Source organism: Pygoscelis adeliae, unplaced genomic scaffold (genome assembly GCF_000699105.1).
Source record: "Pygoscelis adeliae isolate BGI_AS28 unplaced genomic scaffold, ASM69910v1 Scaffold251, whole genome shotgun sequence".
NCBI lineage: Eukaryota > Metazoa > Chordata > Aves > Sphenisciformes > Spheniscidae > Pygoscelis > Pygoscelis adeliae.
This window is the reverse complement of record NW_008824109.1, coordinates 1,336,956-1,360,190: the sequence shown is the minus strand read 5'-3', so window position 1 is coordinate 1,360,190 and position 23,235 is coordinate 1,336,956. Positions and strand designations below refer to the sequence as shown.

The 23,235-nt window shown below is 38.2% G+C and overlaps 1 protein-coding gene across 1 annotated transcript in view; it reads left to right on the top strand.

The window, feature by feature from the left end:
* The window catches only part of GLS (glutaminase), an 87,701-nt gene that overhangs the window by 54,302 nt on the left and 10,164 nt on the right, over window positions 1-23,235 (top strand). The window contains exons 11-15 of the mRNA XM_009334212.1: window positions 92-158; window positions 725-775; window positions 3,237-3,413; window positions 4,542-4,673; window positions 5,747-5,839. Coding sequence (XP_009332487.1) covers window positions 92-158; window positions 725-775; window positions 3,237-3,413; window positions 4,542-4,673; window positions 5,747-5,839 — 520 coding nt within the window. The remainder of the gene's footprint in view (window positions 1-91; window positions 159-724; window positions 776-3,236; window positions 3,414-4,541; window positions 4,674-5,746; window positions 5,840-23,235) is intronic.

Below are 23,235 nucleotides of genomic sequence, written 5' to 3'. Positions count from 1 at the left end.
CACGCAGTTTTATTGAATGACATTAGGCGTCTCAAGTTCAGCATTTTTTGAAGGTTTGACATGTTGTCCTGTCGTCTTTTTTTTTTTTAAGGTTCCAGTCCGAAAGAGAGAGTGGAGATAGAAACTTTGCAATTGGCTATTACTTGAAAGAAAAAAAGGTTGATCTCTTTTGTTTATTGTATTTTGAAGGCTGTGTGGTGGGGTTTTTCATAGTCTGTGAAGATTTTTAGTTTATTTAATGTACAGTATGGCATAAATTACTCTTAATACTATATCTGTTTTCATACTGTTACTCAAAATGCTGTCATTTAGAAAGTGATATTTATGTCACTCTAATGGAATACCTGTAATCTTCTTTCTGTATCATAGCCATGATAATTTGTTTTACTTGTTGTAAAATGCATGATCTGTGCTGTACAGATGACTTCATAAAACTCCTAGATGCATTTTGCAGTTTGCCGATCTAAAGATGTTGAAAGCTGTACTGAAAAGTATTTTAATACCTAGCTTATTGACCTCGCTGCACTGTGTTATTTTAAAATCTGACGTGATTTAATATTTCTGCTTGTTACATTTAAATAAATACTTCATTTTAAATCTGCCTAATGCTTAATACGCTGACAAGAATACAGCTTAATTTATGTCTCTCTGAAAGTGATATTTTAAAAAAAAATCAAAAAAATCGTAATTTTACCTAAAGACTCTCTTTATTTTTCTTCCTCAGTGCTTTCCTGAAGGCACGGATATGGTTGCTATACTAGACTTCTATTTTCAGGTAACTGACTTTAAAATTGAGGCTCATTATAGACTTCGAATTACTATTATAAGCAGTAGAAGCTGATTTGTTCATAGATATGAAGGCTTTAATGGCTTATAGTTAAACTTGTCAGCTTCTTTTAAACTCTGTTTGGAAATGAATGATGTACATGTGATGTATCAGATTTACTTTTGTTTAGGTGATGTACTTAGGTGTCTTTATTGCTAATGCAAACTAGCAATAGTCTTTAAAACACTACTAGTTAGAAGCTTAAAATGTCTTCTATTACTTCAGTGAGTTTGACAAAATATTTCTGCTTCTTTGGGTTGCTGCTCTTTATTGTACTGTGAAGTACTTTAAACTCTGTGTAACTAAAATAGTACATGCATGCTCTATTGTAAGCTCAAGGGTAGTGTTATAAATGAAATAATATGAATATCTTCTCCTTTTTGTTTGATTCAATGCTTAGGAGTAAAACAAAGAATCTAGTCATATATTCTCCCCTCCCCCATTTTTTTTTCTTTTTCACTTCAGCAAGTTATTTGCAACTGTCAAAAAATGAGAACTTGGCAAGTGTGAGGTATTTCCTCAGTAAGTCAGTAAGGGTTTCCTAATATTAAAACATTCACAACTCAGCTCTGCTGCACGTAGTTCTCAGAGGCAGTTCAAGTACTGTTACTGATTCAGTCCGTCTGGGATAGTTTAAAAAAAAAAAACAAAACACAACTATCTAGAATTTAGTTCTCAAAATGAGTCTGTTTTTGATTCGTGAGACTTGCTTTTACTTACGCAAATTATAAACAATATTTTTTTAAATGCAAATTTTATCTGAGTTTTTTGCATTGAGATGCACCTGCTCTAATCTTTAAATTGAATGACTGTTTATGAAGTAAGGTATATGTGATTAGCCTTAGTTGACCTCTTGTTGAGTTGGAAGCTAGATACAAGCTAATAGTCTGCTCTGAACTTCTGTTATTACAGAACAAAACTGAGAATTTATTTGAACTTACTATTTAAACATGCTTTTCAAATGCTTCCTATCCCACTGCCTCAAGTCCTGATATGCTTCTGAGTGTAAAGCTATTCATAGGTTAAGAAATGCCAAAACTAACTTTCCTCATGTATTTTAATTTGGCCTCATTTTTGTGCATTATGAGCTCTAATTTCATGACTATGTGTCGTTCTTCCCCTCCCCCCCCCTTGCAAAATCCCCTTTTCACTCCATACTCAGAAAAAGGGCAGCTCATACATGAGCATCAATTCTGTTTTCTTTTCCTCTCACTGTACAACGCTTACTTTCCAACACTCTACTTGGATTCTACTTAAAAGGCTAGTTATTTCTTTTCTTTGGGTTTTCTGTAATGCTTCTTCCACCCTTGTGTAATTGGGAACGTTCTGAACAGGAATAAACTTATTTTCCTATTGTCTCTGTAAAGTGAGGATGGATTATTCTCATTTTAGAGAACTGAGGTACAAAATGCAGGTGCTTAAACTGAGAACCTAGAAACACTTTTTTTCAAAGTAGGTGATATTATGTAATACTTCATATGTTTAAAACACAGTTGCCATTTTAGATGCGTCTCTGACAATCTCTTGATTTGCAACTCCAGTTGATTGGACTAGGATGTATTGAGTTTGGCACCCGGAAAATAAGAATTCCAGGTAGTAACTACTCATGCAAACTTGGCTTAGGTAACTTCATGAAGTATCGTGCAATGACTGTTTGGCAAAAGCAAGAATACAAGCACTAGTTTGTTTACTTTTCAGAGTAGCATTTCAGCTTCTGGTTGAAACCAGCTTATCTTTTGGTTTCTGCAGAAATGAGGCAGCATCAGGTGATGGCATCATATCACATTTCCTGATGTGTCACCAAAGTATGTATAGTCTGTACTGAAGCAGGGATCCTGGGAGAAACTATCGTGTGGTCGTATCATTAATATATCAAAAAGCATATATGAGAGAAAGGTGAAATAAGGCTGCATCAATAGGAAGTGCTGGCATTAAGACTTGCATGTGCTAGAGTTTGCAGCTTTAAAATGTACTTTTAATAGATGTGTGTGGTCTTCTAAGGCTTAAAATAGCCACACAAAACAAACTCAAATTGAAAAAAACAGTCATTCTGTGGCTTTGCCATTTAAGCAGATGCAAAATACTGAGATCGTTTTCCAGACCTCTTCCTCTCAAAGGAGGGACGGGGGGGGGGGGGGGGGGGGGGGAGGAATCAAGTGGAGACACTAACCCATGTAAAATACTATCCCAAACTGTTAAGAGGGCTTACAAACTCTGTTGCTGGGATCTTTATAGTAGGAAGATTCAGACCATGTTAATTGGTGCTACTAGCGTCACCTGTAACAAATGTTATGCTACAGGTTATTTTATGAAATGTTATTTCTATAGAGACATATTGTTGATCCCGCTATAGTTGGCCTTATTATGCTAGAAGTATCAGTTCTTATAATCTCAATTTCTTTTTCATAAGCTTTGCTCAATAGAAGTAACATGTGAATCGGCAAGTGTGATGGCAGCAACTCTGGCTAATGGTGGCTTTTGCCCAATCACTGGTGAAAGAGTACTGAGTCCCGAAGCAGTCCGGAATACCTTGAGTTTAATGCATTCCTGTGGCATGTATGACTTTTCAGGGCAGTTTGCCTTCCATGTAAGTAGTTTTCAGTTATTAATTATAGCTGACCAGGAAGATTAATCTGTGCTGTTGTTTTCCATGTTCCAGGGCTTGCTTGCTTGCTTCTGTGGGAGGGGAGGGGGTGTTACATAAATTGTTTAGAAATTGAACACACCATATGGGAAAATCTCATCTAGAATTCATGGCACTACTAGTACACCATACCTTATAGTACTTACATTCTCTGCCACTTCACGTTTGGGAATCCTTTTCATGTTGAAACATAAATACTGTCCCTTAAGAAAGGCTGTTTATGAGAGAAACAGAAGATTGATGCAGATCTAACTGGAAACAGCATAACTGAAGAAATCCTGCTATATGGTAGTAAAGGATAGCAGGAAGCCTTTGCAGACAATTGCATTTTCTTCATTGACTCAGGCTGTTTCATGAATTGCCCTCGTGTTGTAAAAGTGGCTGTCATACACAGCGTATGTACCACGCCTCTATTTTCCAGCAGTATGTTTCTTATATGTAAGTGTTTCAAGATGTACTGCCTCTCATTTGTGTTTTCAGCATCTTGTTTTGAGTGTGTATGGTTTTTCCTCATTGCATACATGTAAAATTGATTATGATGCTTTGTGTGACCTAAAAGTTACTGCTTACAGAGCTATGGGGATATGTGACATGTTAGTTCCTGTTGGAAAAAAGCAATACCTTTATACAGATTGTAAATAAGTAGGTTATTGTATGACTTTATGAACAGACTCTTCTGTTTTCTTGGGTTTTTGTTTTTTACCTTTTTCAGTCAAGGCTGTTTTTAGGTATATAGCTTTGTACTACTGTCTTGTTGCAAACTGTTCATGACAGATAAACTTGTGTACTGCTGCTTAGTGATAATTGCTTTTTTTATAATAGATTTGAATTATCTTTTTCACTGTATTACTGACTCCGTTTTACTGAGCGCAAATAACTTTATGATCACGTACCTTGGATTGCTGCGAAGTGCTTCAGGTTATTTTCTATCTAAAAAGGCATAAGTAATAATGCTTTCCAGATCTACATTTTATAAACATTGCATAATAACCTTCAGTAAAATGCTAACGCATTGTGTTACAATAGTGAAGAATGTTTGCAGAGGACAGTAATTCTCTAATTATTCTGTAGGTTGGTCTTCCTGCAAAATCTGGAGTTGCTGGTGGGATTCTTCTGGTTGTTCCTAATGTCATGGGCTTGATGTGCTGGTCACCTCCTTTGGACAAGATGGGCAACAGTGTTAAAGGAATTCACTTTTGTCATGTAAGCAGCATTGCCTTAGTGGGTTTGTTTGGGTTTTATATTTATTTTTTCCTTTTGCAGCTGACGTTTACTGAGCTTCAGTTAGTATAGCTGAGATCTAAGTGAACTAAGTAGTGATTCGTTATTCTTCCATACATAGCAAGTTTCATTTGATCCAAGGGTGGAAGTCCAAGAAGAGATGTTTGCATTTTAGTAATAAATAACACTTTAATTCAGTGAGCATTAAGAAAATATGATGCCAGAAACACTGGAGAAATTTATTGTGGAAAAGCTGTGAAAAGGAACACTTCATGAAGTAATGAAAGAGCTGGTCTCTTTTATACTGCATTAGAAGCTGTAGAGCTCTATTTCTAGACTTCTTTGATGAGCAGCAGTTAAAAACTTTTCATACTTCTATTTATCTAATATCTGACAGCTGCAAATTAGGAGTACTAAGAAGTTACTAATTCTAGTTTAAATACTTTAAAGTTTCATATGAAATAGTCTTGTACTTGATAATTCAAATATAAAATCATAGAACAATAGGTAGGTGAAGGACTTACTGCATTTATTCTGTTATAATGAGACCTAAAAACTGATAGCTGATCATGGCATGCAAGTAACATGAATGTAACATTCACTTTTAAAAATACAACAACATAGCAAAGTTCTGTAATTATAACATTTCATGTTGTAATTCAAACTGAATTAAAATCCGTTATGTCACACATTTTCTTGTTTCATCCTTTTGATTGAAGTTTTATGTACTAGACTAGCCCAGACTAGTCTTCCTGTTCCTGAAGTGTTTCGTACAGCTGGAGTACAAATATATTAAAATAGATATTTTGCAAATTGCTACTTGTTTTGTACTTCTTTAAAAAGGAGTTTAAAGGTGGTTTTAGAACTTAATCATATCATTGTATTATGTTCAAAGGGCCTTACAGATACTGGTATTGACTTGTTAAACCAGTAATAAGAGAAGCTTATTTAAGTTACTAGGATATAATGTAAAACATAAGTGGTAGTAGTATTATAATCTCATGCATTTGACTATCATGTGCAAATAATAATGTATGTTCACTAAATATTTGCAGGATCTGGTTTCTTTGTGCAATTTCCATAACTACGATAATTTGAGACACTTTGCAAAAAAGCTTGATCCTCGCAGAGAAGGTGGTGATCAGCGGGTAAGTTAATATGTGTGTTTAGTGAGTATTGCTTGTAGACGTCAGAAGAAATACGGAAAGTTCTTCTCTAAATGCAAAACTGCTCAATGACATGAATTGCATCGAAGCTTTCAGCTAAACTAGTTAGTTTACATTATTAGTGGACACTTACCTGGGTGGACCACACTATCACAGGGTTTTGTATAGTAGATTTTCATATTAGATTTGTAACTCCATTTCATGCAGTTCATCTCCCTTGCTAGAGTAAGTATATGGTATCTGATAAAAGTCACAAAGAGTTTTACTATACTGGTTGCCTTTAATAAAGATTTGACCAGCTGGTGGGCTTAGCCTTTCTGTTCTGTGCTGCAATGCATGAGATGTATGTTTACTATTTTTTCACAGTGATATGTCTGAGACCACATGACTTGCTGAGAGTTGCACAGGCAGTGAATTCAGGTGTTATAGTGCTGTAGACAAGTGCCTGTTACTAAGGAAGTGGTATAAGCAATCTCTGGGAATGAACTGAATCCACTCCAGCTACATGTACGAAAGATAAAAGTGTGAGGGTGCTTGAGATAAGGAAAACCTCTTTGCTTTTATTACCATTGATATTTTAACTAAGGTGTGAAGATTTCGGTAGGAGAAGATACAGTAGGGTGATTTTTAAAGTGCTTCTATTTGCATGTATACGTCTAAAAAAAATACCCAATTTGGAATTAGAATTTTTTATAACTGGAAAAGAGAAAATAACAGTTTATGTGAAGAGGTGAAAAACATGAGTCTGTTAGCATTGACTGCAAGTATGGATTTTTTTCCTTCAAATACACTAATAAATAATATATGTTGCTTGAACAACTAGCATTCCTTTGGACCAATGGACTATGAGAATCTCCAGCAAGAACTTGCTTTAAAAGAAACAGTATGGAAAAAAGTGTCACCTGAATCAAACGAGGACATCTCCAGAACCATAGTGTATAGAATGGAAGGTCGGGGAGAGCAAAACTAAACAAATGGGTTCTAGCTTCATTAAATTCTTCATTTTAAAAACCCTCAAGCATCTCTAGATTTAACTTTGATTTGAGTATTGTTTGCCTGGTGTTTCATTTATATATATACATTTTGTGTAAATTCTGTATGCTATACCAAAAAGACTGTCAAAGTTCAAGGAGGGGGGGAAAGCACATGCAAACAACAAAAACCAAAACTGTTAACTGATTTTTTTGTAGTTACTAAAACACATCTACTTAAAAAAAAAAAAAGTAAATCTGAATGTTTTCAAAGATATACCACGTTTGTGTATATCTGTTTATTTTTGTTTATATCTGAGAATTTTAAGTAAATTAACTTTAGAGCTAAGCAAGAACTTACGTTGTCTCCTCTGATCAGGGTCAGCATGTAAAGGTAAAAGAATTTTAATTAAAATATAAAACAAAATAGTGTCAGCAAAATACAGCAAATTCATGAATATCTAAATAATTGTATATTAAGTGGAGATAGGTTCTGAGTCATGTTATTACTGTATCCTCTTTTTTTAATATGAGCTTGCAAATCGCGTTGAACAGAAATGGATCCTTTGGATATGCCATGCTAGTGAAGATAGGATAAAAAAAAAGTTATCTGAATGTTTGAGAATTAAGGAAGATGCATAAAGCAAAGCTGATGTTCTCTGAGAAAGCAAGCTGTTCTTAATTACTCTGTTTAGACGTTGTTAGTTTTGCATAAACATTTGAAATAAGCTCTGACTAAACTCTGAATAATCTTCATCTAGCAGTGTATTGTAAAAGGATGGGCTTCCTCTCTTTGAAGCCAGGGATTAAAATGTTTAAGCAAAACAATACAGAACATCAATTTTCAGTGAATATTAAGTCCTACTGGGATGAAGAGGTATATCTGTGGTGCACATGTCAGTAATAAATGTCAGTCATAAATTGCTGAATAATAGCTGTTTTATCATCTTACCAGTGATGATGAGGTTAGGTTTGTCAGTGCTTATCTTGAAAATAAAGTAAAATAAGTAAAGGCAAAGTCTTGAATTATAAAAATATCTCAACTGTTTGAGGATTTTACAGTAAACTAGTAGTTACAGAGACATAACAAGTATTTAGAACCTGCAAAACTATGTGTCTTTACCTGAAATACCCTCATTTGCAAGAGGGAACATAATGTGTCTGTGCTGCTAATGAAAAGTATTTACAGTGATGACACGTTGCTGGTTAAATTACTGATTTAATTAAAAAAGGAAAATGTATGATGCAGGATTTGCTTGATCTAATTCTACACACGTTATTTTCTGATTTTTAGTACTATTTGAAGCTAATTCTAAAAACGTGGTTGAAGATGGAAAATTGTTCCATCTGGGTTTCAACTCGAAAATAAAAATCTTTACCGTATTTATGTTTGTCAGTTAAATACAAAACTTGTGGTTTTCTTGCAGGGCAAGTCCTGCATGGGAAATACAAAATTAAGGAAACTACCAGATCTTTAATATGCATAATAAGAATATTTAGGGTACAGCTTACACAATCTTTACTTTAGATATATGTATTACAGTTCTGTAATATATGCTTTTGAAGCCTGTCTCAGAATTTAAGCCAGCCTCTAGTTAGGAGGGGTCAGGAGGAGACTCCTTCGGACCAATTATTTTGTAACTTCCTTACACTCATAGTTTCTTGTTCTGGCCTGCTGTGTCTGCAGATGGCTCTTGTTCATGGCAGGGTACGCAGATAGCTGGGACCACAGTTAGGTCTGCCATGACGACTTACCCATGCCTGCGTTATGTTTGGTGAGCGGGTCTGAAAGAATGTGGTGATAGAGGCTAGTCATTGAATGTTTGAAGTCTGCAACGGTTTTAGTGTTCACCTGTGCTACAGTAATAGTGATTCTTGATATTCAAGCATTTTAGCTGTTTGTTTGTTTTTCTTTGTCAGCATCATTAACATTTCATTAGAAATGTAAATGCTTTTTACAATTTTATTTTAGCATTTGTGTTGTACTTTGTGGCTCAGTTGTTAAGTTACCTGTCTCGTTTTCCATTTTTCATTTGCATTGTATGTTATTTATGTATCTCGATTTCCAGCATGCTTATTTTTGTATTGTTTAATAAATTTGTTTTAAGCTGATTTTTATTGTATTTTTTTTCTCTCAATGGAGAACAGATTTGTTCAAACACATTTTTGAGACTGAAGTGAGATAGTGAGCACTCTGTTCTGGAAAAGTAGGAGGAATAAGCAGATTTAGTTAAACCAGTCATTGAAAAACTTCCTAAGATTTCTTAACCATTTTGTACAATAATCTAATTATTTTTCTCTTTGAACTGTTATCTTAGAAAGTTGAAAGTTTTGCTACTTTGATTCTTGCTTTCTCACCATGACTTTTCTAATAAAAATGTCATGGTGCAGTAGGATATTAACGTTGCTGTGTATTTGTGTGGTTTTGAAGATACTAATTCAGTCACTTGGAAAATATGTGGTTAATGGTACCAGTACCAGGGTAGTAACTGTTGATCCTGAGCATTACGAAGTGAAAAATATAGCTTGTAATAAGTCATGCATGGCAAGGAACGTGGTCTGAAGCCCACATCCTTGTAGTAGCAGCAGTGGGGTCTGAACAACGGTTAGCTGAATCCGGGTTTCTGGCAAAGCACTTGCCCTTTGTCACAGGCTTACTTTTTTTCCTGTGAAAATTTATTTGGGATACTACATAGTAGATGTATTTATAATGTGATGATTCCAAGGCAAGATTTTGTCACTAGAGACATGCCCATACTGAGGATGGCCGTAATTATTAATTTAGATTTTCTGTAGATTGATTCATAACTTGCAGTTACTTGTACTATGTTTTTAAAACTAGCTGTATGTTCATTGTACATAAAATATCACATATCAAAAGAGTTTATTCTCTAAAAGTCACAGAGATGAGGAAAGGTAGAAGAGTAGTAGATACAAAGAGAGAACCACAGGTGATATGCTGTAGAATTACTTTGGCTCTTATATTTTGGTTTTCATTGTGCATTTGTGTCAAAAGACCAGTGGGTGGGTAGATGAATAAAAAGGCAATGGAGTCAGAAGAGGGTGGACGGGAGGGGGGGATAGAGAGTATGTTGGTTCTTCATTGTTCTTATTTCTCTTGGTCTTGATACGTACATGTCATTGATGTGCAGTAGTTAGCTGTGAGCAAAATAGTTAATTATGAGCTTCATAATTTATATATAATGTTTTGTTTTAGTATCCTAAACATGGTTTGTAGACTTTTAGTATTTTATTTTTTTAATTTTGTTTAAATATTTCTGTAGTTTTCTGGTGGGAGTTCAGAAGCAGTTATTTCAGTGAAAGAAGAATAGACTTTTTTCAGTGGAGTTCTTATTGGGATGACTAAATACACCTAACAATTTGTCTTCTGTGCAGAGTCCTTGAGGAATTTGAATGTCACAAATGTCTATAGTAGTTGCAGGGATGGCAAGAGGCCTTAAATCAGGTAGCAAGCTAACTAAAACATAATTATTTTTTTCATCGTGCTAGTATCTTGTCTGTTCCACACTTCTTGTCCTGTCTAGAAAATGCATGACTAGGTAGTGTGTGTAATGACATGCTTTTAAAGGATGGGTCATGCACAGCTCCATTTTCTTTCAGGAATTTACATCCTGGTATGTTGAATAGTTTGTTGCAGTCTAAATTATTAAACTACCTACTTTGAATCAAGCGTGGTTTCCAATTTACCATTTGCTCCTTCTAGAGAATATTGGGTACAAAATACAAGTGTCCTGTTTTCCTTTTGCTTTTCGTGCAAGTAGAAGTTAATTTTAGTATTGGCTTTTAATACTGCTTTATGCAGACTTCTGAATATCACTTGAACACTTAGCATTTAAAAGTTTCTGCAAGTGGCACAGCTCTGCACATAGTTCAGTTACTTCTGAAAATGCACATGCACTTCTGTGCGTAGCAGGCCTTATGTAATGGTTCCATCTGAAGCTGCAGTTCAACTAAATAAAGCCCTACAATAGAGTTTAGGCTGGCAGGAGTGTGGTGGTGGCAAGTTGGTTTTTTTGCATCAGTTTAAGTAGTTTAAACAGAATTTAATTTAGGTAATGAAGCTGACATGGATGCTTGATTTATAGTAAGAGTGTTAGAGTTAACTGGACCCATGCAGGTTTTTAAAAAGGGAAAGACGAGCATGTTTACGTATGGGGAGAATAATAGACACTGGCACCTCGGCACTAAGGCTAACGAGGAAACAGTGTTGAAGGAAGGACGAGGGGAAAAGGAAGGAATTTTAGAATGCTTTTCTACCCTCAAAAATGTTCCAGCCAGCTGTACTTCATGTATTTCACTTATGCAGCGGGCATGCGGGGGAGCGTATCTGTTTGGAGGTAACACTTCCTGTTTTAGCTGCTGCTCTGCTTTGATTTTGACCTAGCTGGCACATAGCTGGTGCCTTCTGTAGTGTCGTCCGCATACTTTCCTGATAGCAGTTTTGCTTGCGGAAGGCAAAAGCTGTCTTCTGCATATCTTCTTTCCAGATTTCCTCTGACGCCTTTATCTGATCAGTTACAGCAGATCTTCTCCGGTTAAGTAGCACTACTATTTTGTGAATTATGGGCAGTTGGTAGTGCTTCTCCGTTAGAGATGAGTGTATGTTAATTTCATTATTACTTGGTCAGACTTGGAATAAAGTCTGACTTCCCCCCTCCCCTTATTTGCACGTCTGGTAATCTGTTTGGCATCATGATTTTTCAGTGAAATTGCTTGAATTTGATTCTTATTTTTACATTGTTGAATACTCTGGAAATTTGAAGTAATTGTTTTGATAATACAGTCAACAAATATCTGTTATTTTCTTTGGAAGGTTCTTTAATAGCTAAGTGCTATTGTTAAGTAGGCTTTTCACTTGAGTTGCCAAACAGCTGGTATTTGAATATACGGGATTTGAAGTATTCTTGTGCACACTGTAAATTGGGAATTTATCTTCATACTGTATCTTTTCTTAAATCAGGTCAATTTTACTTAGCTGGGTGCGATCATCATAACCCATTTGTATGAAGTGCAGGAGATTCCAGTGATCATAAGCATGAAAGACCGTAAGAATGAACCCATGAGGTCATAGAGTTTGGAAGGGATCTCTGGAGATTGTGTAGTCCAGCCTTTGCTCAAAGCAGGATCTAACATCAGTTAGATCACGTTGCTGAGGGACTTTGCTGGTCAAGTGTTGAAAACCTCCAAGGCTGGGGTTTCTGAAACCTTACTGGGTAACCCCCCCTGGTGCTTTACCACTTCCATCGCAAAGAATTTTTTCCTAACTCCAGTTGAAATTTTCCCTTTCTGTAGTTTCTGATGGTGACTTCTGTCTTTTCACTGCGCGTGATGAGCTTACCATCATGTGGAAATCTGGCCTTTAGGGAATCCTAGAAGCGGCGTAGTTAAAAATGGCTTTTGGTCAGCAATAACTAACATTTTCACCTCCTGCTTTATTTTCCTACTGAATCCTAAGTATTTTCTTTTAATTTTATATCATTGAAAATAAAGTGATTTAAGGATTTGAAAATGCTATATTCCCTTTATTTTTCTATTAAAGAGTAACAGGCTAAATGCAAACATGGAAGTATGTTATGTGCTGAGGGACAGCACGTTACTATTAGGACCCCTTCTGATCAGAGCGCTTATTATCAAAACAATGAACTGAGAACACAAGTGGAGTGATAGGAAGAGATAATGTTGCTTGCTTCCTGTTGATGTCATTCACTAGTCCAGCTTTTTCCTTGAGGCAGGCAACTTTATTGTTTGTTCAGGAATTACTCATTCAAAATCAATTTTTTTCGACTGGTAGACCTGGTTTTGGTTAGATGTGTAGCTTTGGCTTTCTGTATGGTAAGTGCATTTCACACTTCTTTAAAAGGACTTGTCTTTTAAACTTCTCCAACCTGTAATTGTTTCAAGACAACTAATTAAAATGTAATCTCGTCTGAGAATAAACTGTTCTGATCAAACATGTTTAAAAAAAAAAACCAAACCAAAAACCATCAATGCCATTGCAGAAAAGGATTAAGAATTATGATTGAGGACATGGAGAAGCAGGCTAAAACAGCTGAGTAAGTTTTGCCCCATGCACCAAGGACCGATGGGGAATAATATGACTGTTCCCAGGGTTTGGAGGTAAAACCATGGAGGCGGAAGATCTGTTTAAGCTTATAAGTATTTCCGATGCAAGAAAAGCAGGTACTGAATAAATAGTCTAAAAATTAGAAGCAGATTTCTAGAATTTTGTTCCTATAATAGTTTAGAAACAATCCTCCCAACAAGAGTAGAATGCAAATTTCTGGTAAGATTTCCTCTATTCTGCTTTCAGCCTGTAGGGTGTAGTCAGTCTCTTGCTTGTAAAGTTTCAGTAAATATCTTTTGAGAACATCCCCCTTTATTTTGGGAATAATTCCAGCTCCAAGTCCCGTAGTTAAAAGTAGACTATGGTCCTTAAATTGCGAAGTACTTACAGCCTGGAAAGCGGGAGCATTACTCGGTTGTGTGGATATCAGTCGTAGTCAATAGGTCCTTGAAAAGGCAGACGTTCTTTTGTCCTGTCTGCTTAATACAGCTAGTGTCACTAAAGCACCCATCAGCATTCTGCTTTATTCGTGTGCCTATGGTTGATCCCAGTCCTTTGGTCCCAAATCTTGCAGTGTTAGTAATGTCTGTATCCACTACTTCAAAGGCTCTTGTTTTTTTTCCTGCATCCAGAGTCAACTGGTCAGTGTTCATTCCCCTTGCTAAGATTTCTGTATATATTCTGTATGCTTTTTGTTGCAGAATTATTTGCAGAGGTTAGCCTATGAAGGGACTGAACAGGAACTACCAAAGTCCGTATCATCAGATGATGATGACCCTAAGATTCCTGTAATAGTTTTCTGCAAGAATTATTATTTTACCATTTTGGAACTTCCAGTCATCATAATTTACTGACAAAACATTATTTCATTGCTGATAAGCAATTCTGAAAAACTTTGACAGCAGAGTAAGCTAAAGTCTTTGAGAGGGTCATTCATTTTGTACTGCATAACTTTTATGTTTTGGACGTGGCAGCAAGATTCAAGTATTTCCATCCAAAATACCGATGGCAAATGCATACCACCTAAAACTGAAAATTTGCCTAGTCTTCATCTCTGCCTTGAAGGGTGAAAATCTTTGTCTCTTTATGCCTTAAATGTTTCACTTGATCTAGTAAACTTTTTGTTGAAATACTTTGTCTACCTCTGTTCCTTTGTCGTGCTGTTCATGGCAAACAACACAGCAGTAACATCTTTTGTTATCAGGACAGGAGCCAGGTTGGATTTTTCTATTGCTCCCTCTTAAGTCACGGTTCTCTGGAACTGCCTGATTCACTATAATTGTTCTAACTTGGTTTTCCTTATTAGGTCTTCAAAAAATCTTGCTCGCTGGCACGATTTATGAGTTTATGAATGTCCATGAAAGTTGTTTTTGTTTTTTGGTTTTTTTTAAATATGTGGAATCAGCCAACTTTAGGTCTTAAGTCTAGTGAAAGATGATTACATTTTTAATTCACATTTTGGGAGTTTTGTCAGTGATATGCTTAATTCTGTTGTCTCAAAAAGTAAAAAGTGTGTTAATTCATGATACCAGAAGAAGTCAGAAACAGCAGGTAGAACCAAGCATGACCGTGCTCATTGTAATCTAGTCAAGGCAGTTTTGGTACTCAAGTTTCTCTCCTCTTCCCAGTATTCTTATCTTTTCGAATCAACATAATCATCCCCAAAACAAAGGTTGTGGGTATGAAGCAAAGGGTAAGACATCTGTAAGTAATTGTGAGTGAGGAGCACTTGAGATTAGCTACTCTTCTACCAGACTTATCTATTTGTCCAAGCACGCCTGTGCGCGGGGAGGGAAGCTCTCTAGTCACTACATCATCATTTAAGCCGTGGTGAAGCTTCAGCGTTAGTTACTGACGGCCTTCTGCGTTGAAAAATTTAGGATGATCTGTGAGTTGTTCAGGGGTATCTATGACAGAGCAATATTGGCTGTGTCCATCCTAGTACCTGTTCTTAACATTGCTTACCATAGTTGCATATAAGGGAATCTTGAGGCCTTTTTGCAGGAATTGTCTTCCAACTAGAGAAGTTTCTGTTCCTGGGATCTTGTAATCTAATACTGATGGAGTCGATGGCTCTGAATCTTGAGTTCTGACTTGGGTGTTCTATTTTCTGTGTACCCCTTGAACCAGTTCATCTTTAATGTGGCTTTCTCTGCTAAAAAGGGAAAGACATGACTGATCATACACTGCTCCTCCCTCAACTTTTCCCACCGTCATGCTGAGTACCTCCTGTCCCTAATGATGGTACAGGAAAGGGGAAACTGCCCCATTCATGCACCCTGTACATTATTATGATACTACGTACTCTTTCCTAGATAAAAATGAGTTTGAATCCCCTGGTTTGGGGGGAGAGGTTTGTATGCAGGGATTCAACTAAACGTCGATTTGTGTGACCCACACTCTACCTCTGGAGCTCAAGTTCTGGAGTCAGTATTGGTGAAGAATTGATTCCTCTGCCTCCATTGAGGGAGGCAGTGGTGGGAGTGTGGGAGTTGAGAAACATGGCTGGCCAAAACAGCCTCGGCTCACCCCGTGGGGTTTACACATCTCAGGAGTGGAATAGATGGGCATGGTCTTTCTGAAAGAATGTCAGTTACTGAAGGTAAGTAGATGTTTCACTTAATCTAGTAAACATTTTGTTTAATTATTTAACTCTTAATTCATTTTAATTAAATAGTCTTATCTGTAATTTAAACCGAATCCGTTTACTAATACTTTAGAATTGATCAATAACCAGAAGAACTGTTAAGGTGCATTTGTCATGAAATAAGGTCTCTACTTCTGTAGCTTGCCATCTTCAAGGACAGTTCAGTCAGTGCCGTAGTTACTGTCTTTCAGGCACTTGAGCAAACCCAAACATAGTATGAAGTAGACTATACTTATGGATTCACAAACTATACTGGAAATATATGGTATCTGAAATTTCATTTACAAGGTACTAAATCCCACTTATCTTTTAAAAATCAGAAGAATTAAATGTAATAATCTCTGAGCATGCAGTGGCTGAATTAGTTGTAGAACTGAGCTCAGTCTTATGTATGACTCTTGCTTTTTCTCCGCATGAGTTAAAGGATTTTTTTTTTTTTTGACTCCTTGAAGAGCTTGCACCTCCTGCCTGTTAGTATTTAAGATGAATTAGCCTTTTCACAGGTAGAGAGGTGGTGTTTTGAGGAATACCAGTGAGAGAGACTCTTTCCAGAACTGTGTGTCCACTTGGTGATCATCTTATGAGCAAGAGGTTTGTATTGGAAGAGGTGAATTCTGGTTTAGTCTGTCTTAGCTCCAAATGTGATGGGAAGAAAAGGTTGACCTTCTGCTCCCAATTACTGCTTCCTATGTCCTTGTTAGGCTTTTAAAATTTTATGCAAAATAGTGTGGTAACAGAGCAGAAAAGATGGACAAACGGTTACTGTACTGTGCTAGTTTGCAGAAAGTATAGTTTTTAGATGCTTTTAAATACCTAGATTATTTCAAAGTGTTCTCGTGAAAAAAGGACTTTGGGCAGAGATGGGCAAAGAAAATCATTTTACTGTAAAATGCAATATTGATATTCTAATTATTTGCAATTTCAGGTGGGCATACTCTAGTACTTTAGACTTTTTGACCTATCTCTAGAAAGTTTGAATCTGAAGGAAATGTGAATGGTAGAAATCCATTTGAAACTAGTAGATGAGCTGCGGCGGCGGGGGGAGAAAGAAACCATCTCTGCTCAGCCTTCACCTCTAGGAAGGCTGCCCTTTTCCTTTTGCAACTTTAGCCTATACGTTATCCAGTGAAGGAGATCGACAGTTGTTCTCAGGGTGAAGGAAGGGGTTTGTTTTGTTCTGTTTGGGTTTTTATTTTTTTTTCCTGGTGCCAAGAGAAATCTTGGTTTAATTGAATGTTTCTGATATTCAGCTACAGGCACAGCTTCTGTGACAGGTACTAAGATTGAGCTACTAGTACAAGCTTGTTTGTACCTTAGCACTCCTATGTCTGAATTGAACCTAGTCAAAACTCTTTGCTCTGTTTTCAAACTTTTAAAGGGACAGTTTTAGGACCATAGAATTGTTTTGTCAGTATCTACCTGCCAATTAAAAAATGTACGAAGTCAGAAGAAGAAATGACCAGCTTTGTTCTAAAAGATCGGATTTGGATTTGAAGCAATTTTAAAAGCTGAATTGCAATAAGACGACATTTAAAACCAGACTGGGGTTTTGACCATCTTGATATACAGTTAAAAAAAAAAATCTCAGGATTGCATAATTTTTTTTGCTGAATTGATCTATTTGTTAGCAAACAGTAACACCTGTCTCAACTTTTCCCACCCTCCTCCTCGCTCTGTCCGAAGTGCAGTCTGATGCTGAGGTGAGAGGCAGTAGCTGCAGTGCTAGCCCTTCGAGGGCTGTCCTTGAAATTCTCATACGCTTACTTGCTGACTGCTAACCGAGCAGCCATTCATTTCCCATAGCCTACGTAGCTGCTTTTAGCAGCTGCTGACCGCTGCCATCCTGATCTGTAGTTAGATCAGTAATTTAAAGGTCAGAAACCCCTTTTAACTTACAAAATTATACAGCGCACTTGTATCACTTTTAATAAAGTATAAATTCACAAAAAAGCAGTAATACTACCTAAAATAACACATTCCTTGTGTTCCTGTGTAATCAGCTCAACTAGCCAGATGCAGTAAGGGTCTGTATGTAGGTTACAGAGCACTGGCACAGGTCTTTGTTGCGGTCATAAATGCAATTAACTCATCTAAGTGATTCCAGACTGAAAGCTGTTAGTACTGTATTGCCATCTGATATAGCCAAGGGGAGACTGAGAAGGTCCTCTGTGAACCTGGGTAAATAACTAACTGGCTTGCTGGCTTGTCTGAGGTTTTTGCAGCTAGAGCAGTACAGTTGGTTTAAAGCTGCTTTGGATATGTATATGTGAAAATACAGCCTCTTGTGTTGCTGCGGTCTAGACATAACTCATGGGAGAAGAAGCTTTCAATATATACATGAATTGCGTTTGAACATGACTGCTAAAAACTGTAAGGCAGTTACTGAGGAATAAATGTTTCATGAGTCTGTTAGCTTGTGCTGTTGGTCGAAAACTATGTGAGTAATTGCTGTGCAAGCGGCATTTCAAGTTAATTCCACCAGGGAGGCTCCAAAAATAAATTCCACGGTAGCAGCTTTGAAAGTTACTGTTGCAGCTTTGACTCCAAAAATAAATGCTGCACCCACAGCTCGTAAAACTAAGGGAGCTGGGTATCATCCTCTGTTCCAAGCTGCAAAGAGGAGCTTGCACCATCTAGAGGAAAAGAAATGATAGTTGGTGCATTAGAAAATGGACTGGAGAAAATATTGACGGTGTCTTGTTTCCTGTGTTCGTTTCAAAACACAGAAGAGTAAATATTTGCAGATTCTAGAGTTATTTTTGCACTTTCTTCAAATTACATGAGGAAACAAGATCAGTAGTGCAGAAAATAGGCTAAAGAGGTGGGGGCGGAAAAGTCCTGAAGAAGAAATGAAAGTTTTATGGAACAGCTAGCCTTGTTTGTATTTTCAAATATTTCTGTATGTCATTAAAGTGTGTAAGTGTATGCATTAACTTATTCACATATCCTCTAATTATTTATAGTAGAATTCCTTGGGAAAGTCTTTGTTCCCATTATAACTTTATAAACTTTTTGTGAGCCTTGTGTTCATTTAATATCGGGCAAGAGGCTCTGTTAGAGGCAGTTGGCATTAGGTTGTTGTAGAGGTAGGTGTGGTCTGTTGATTGCTCTTAGTCGAGCCGGAAGACTTACTTTTGCATGCTTCAGAAAGTTATTTAGAGAAATTATCTTTTCTTATGTAACTGTTAGTTTTCTGTAGAATAAGGTAATGTTGTGGCTTAATCCAGAGGCTGCTTAGTGTGCCTTTATGGACTGTCCATCCCTAGAAATACTCAGGGGGCAGAACCTCACTAGGCAGGTTCTGAGATTGCTTCAGAGCCAGCCCTCGCCTAGGTGGCACGTAAACTGGGCTGGGATTTGGTGAATAAAACACAGCGCTGAAGTCTGGGTGTTGTATCCCGGCAGGCTGCTTGCACTGGAGTGGGGCACGCGGGTAAGTACGGACGTTCACGTCTCAGCTGTGAAATGGAGGTAATGCTTAGCTGAGTTTGGAGATCTCTGTGTGAGAGGCGTTACATATGCGCTTCTCCAGCACTGGCTCTGTGGACATCTAAATAACAGTTTCAGTCCTTCAAATATGCTGGATGTTACAGAGATCTGTTTGTGCCAGGCTGAAAACTAGCAGTGTTAAAAGCTGTAAGAAACTTCAGTGGGAGGACAGAGTAATAGTTAAGTGCTTTTGACAAACCCGTATTGTTTGGGTTAGATACTTGTTTATGGTTGAGTCTGAGTTTTTACTTTTAAAAGTAAATGTAAAAGTAAATGTTTTACTCGCCCTTAGGTAATAATTTTATTTCAGGGGAAACAAAGCAGAAGCTCAGTTGCAAAGATACTGACTATCAACTGAGATTTCTTTCCTTACAAAATAGAGCTTAATTTCATATTGAAGAATGGTATTTTTAAGGAAACCTGTGGCTCTCTTTTAGACTTGCACAGTGATTTTTTTTTTTTTTCCCACACTAGCCTTGTCAGCGGGCCCTGGAGAGCAGATTCCAGCTTATTGCAAATTAATTGTAAATATAAAAATGGCCAATTCTTAAAATAAGCAGTCCTGTCTAGTGTCTGAATGTACAGGCATGTGCGTTCCTCTCTGAGATTAGTCTCATTACCATTTTAGGCCGAAGCTTCAAAATTAATTTTGAGCAGGTTTTTTCTGAATTTTATTTTGAAACCTTACATGCAGGGAGAAAGTCACCTATAGGCTATGCTTCAGCATAGTTGAATTATCAGTTCAGTGTGTAAAAACTGGGTGACTGAATCATTTAGTTTGTGCTCTAGATTACCTTTTTCTGTTTTTTTTTTGTTGTTGTTGGTTTGGTTTGTTTGGGTTTTTTAATAGGTCACCACTGCTGTTTCAGAATTTATATTGGCATCTTTTAGATTTCAGGAATTTTTTTCCACTGATAAAATGAGTGTCTAAAAATCTGTAATTTTTCCGGAGAGCGGGAAGAATGATTTGCTTTTACTACACAACTCAGATGAGCCTCATCATGGGATCAGCTTTAGGAAAAGCAGCAGAACAGCGGTACTGTGAAGTCAAACTTAGGCTGATTTTGGAGCTTTTATTACCTTGTGCAGTCCCTCCTGGCTTAATGTGAACTCTTTGCTCCTGCATTACTTGTCAGTACGTGGTCGTTCACAAAGGTCGGGAGAATAGGACGACTTTATAGTAGTCGGTCTCTTCCCAGTATGAAACGTTAATCCTTGTTCACTGGACAAACCTTCACCTTAGACAGCTTAAAAATCTATTTTTTGAATTTCAAGAGTTAATCCAGGGCTGAGCTGGATTAGCGAAGCCATGCGCTCTTAACAATGGGTGCGAAAACTCAGCACGCACGGCAGCGGCTGCAGCAGGCCTTTCGGCGCGGGGTGGAGGGGCGCGCGCAGCATCTCTTGGCAAGCGGGGCCTTTGCTCGTGTGTCCAGTATGTCAGTACGGCCCCGCTGCCAGGCAGGGGTGGCTTGCAGCGGGGTGAGCAGAGACTGCGTAGGAGAAACTGCGGAGCACTTTGCGCTCTCGTCTTTCTCCTGGTCCTGACAATGTGTTGCCAGGATCCGCGGTTTTGAAGTAACACCTGTCAGACTTTTCTTATAAATAGGGAAACTGAGCTGCGTCATCCTTGGTTGTTGGTGCAGGTGCCAAAGGAAGATAGCCGAGGTGGTATAAATGCAGATTAACTGTGCTGCAGCATTAGGAGGGGTTAGTGGTGTGGAGAGCTGTGCCTCAGAGACACTTCCAGACAAGTCTGTCCAATTTCTCTGGTGTATTCTGCACCGGTGAAGAGCCGCAGAGCTTCAGTCCCGTTTCAGCGCAGCTCTCGTCCAGCTGGGAGCGTTTGTCAGGAGACTGGGTGGTATCATGCGCCAGGAGTCTTGCTTTTGTCTGGGACCTGCTCTGAGATCCCAGTGCATCAGGGACCTGGGGTCAGTATGACCGTCGCTCGTCATTAGTGAAGTCCTGAGCGGCAAGAGCTGAAGTCTATATCCCGATTTATCTCCAGGCCTCTGTGCTGTCCAGGGGAATGTTTAAAACTTCGTTCCTCCAGCCAGTTGGCCAGGAGGGCGGGGTTCTCAAAAGGAAACATTGTGTCCCATTTTAAGCACAAAAAATGAGACCTGAGAGAGGAGTGGTGGCCTTTTTTTCTCAACTAGCCTTACTATCTCTTTTTCCCCCCCCTTGTTGTAATTGAAAGTCTCCTGTCACCACACTGGGTCTGGTGCATAGTAAAGTTCAGATATGGCAAAGTTCTTGAGAAACAATGTGTATTCAAACAACCTTTTTTCCCCAATATTTTGAACATCTTTTTTGAAGGCAAAACCTGTGGCATTGTCCCTAAGTACCCTGTAAAGAGCATTGGAAAGATTAGGGGGGATTTGTTTGTTTTTCCTTGTTTGTATTGCCTTTAGCAGCACCATTTTAAACGATTGGGCTTGACTGTATTCCTCAGCCACCTGGAGAAACAGTAAAGTTGGAAGTAATATTTTTTTTAGATGGTACATTCTGTAATGTTTTCAAAGAAATTGGGGGAGGGGGTGTTCTCAGGAAGCAGGACACACTAGGAAATTAAAAACCAGATTCAGTGACCGTTTTAGCTAAGAGCTTCTCATGGAATTAATCCAGCTCTGAGCTAAATTAATTTTTTCTAAAGGATTTATTTTCTTTGCTTGCACAGCTGTTTAGCCTTTCTTTCCCGACCCAAGCGGAGAACGGAGCAGAGGCTGGCCCTGCTGTGCTGGAATCATTGCAGCAATAGCAGAGCAGGACAAACAGCCCCACAGCGACAGGGACAAGTGGGCAGGTACAGAGCACGGGGGGCTGGTATGGCCAGCTGCTTGGGTTTGGTTCCTGCTTGAGGTTTGGTTGCTTTATAATAACGCTGAAGCGCGTGAGCCAGTGGGCAGAAGGTGCTGGGTTGCTCTGCGCTCGCCACGAGACCCTAGCAGTTCATTTCCATCTCTGGGCCGCAGTTTCCCATCTTAGTGCCGATAATGATAGTAGCTTGCTCTCTGTGAAGTGTTTGGAGAGATCTTCCGTTGATAAGCATTAGAGCTAGGCAGTGATGCACGTGCTGTTCTTCTATGTTAAAAAAAAAATCCTGTAAACCGGTCTGTGTTGAGAAGTGATTCTCATTTTAGCCTTGTATGGGGATTTGCTATTGGCCATCACGAGACTGAGACTATTTAAATAAGTCTTCTCGTGTGGGCTGGATTTGGGTGTGCAGCTCAACTAGGAAAGGCTATTTTGGTACAAATACTCCACCAAGACTGTTCCCACATACCAGTCAGGCCTTTCAGATCAATCAGATACGTTGAAATTTCACTTGCGGTAAGTGATTAATACTGAAGTTAAACTTATTTTTTCATTAGGTTTTTCAGGTTGGTACACTGAGAAATTGAAAAACAAAACCAAACCTATCATGTCTTACCGAAGTGCTTTGACAATGTGTGTGTCAGAGAAATGGGGGCAGCAGTGTACTTGCTGTGTGCCGGGCACACGCTCCCTGAAACGCTGAGGCAGCCCTTGTGTTTTGCTGCACTTCCTCCATTCATGTGCAGCTGGCTTCACATCAGAATCCTGCTGCTTGAAGGAGACTTCTTCGAAGCTTTTAGCCCAATCAGGCTTAGGAGATATTTAAAATAACTGCAATATGAAAGCTTTGGACTGGGAGTCACTTTATAGCTCAGTTTTCCTTTGTAACTTTCCATGCTGTATCTCATTCGGTTTGTGCTTTTTGGTGTTTTGGGTTGGTGTTTTTTCCTTCTTTTTGCCTTTAGGCCCCCTGTGTTTATCTGAAATGTCTGCTACAGCAGCGTGACTTCCTGCCGCTCTGAACTCCGAGTGTTTCCTTCCTTTAACTTGACCTCCGTGTAGTTCTTCAGCAACAACAGTCTTGATTTTTCTTTCTTGTGCAGCTCACGTTCTTACCCACAGACTCACAGAACGGTTAGTTGGAAAGGACCTTTGGAGGTCATGGTCATTTGACCACCTCCAACGTGAAGCAGGACTGTTGCCAGCACAAGACTGAGTCCATCATAGCTTCATCCAGCTGAGTCTGAGACCTCTAAGACCTACTAACCTGAAAGTGAAAATGCAAGGTGTGTGGTCTGGGACTTCTGATCTTTAGTGTCGAGTGACACAAATATTCCTGAGGAACCTTTCCTTGCTGGTTTCACCA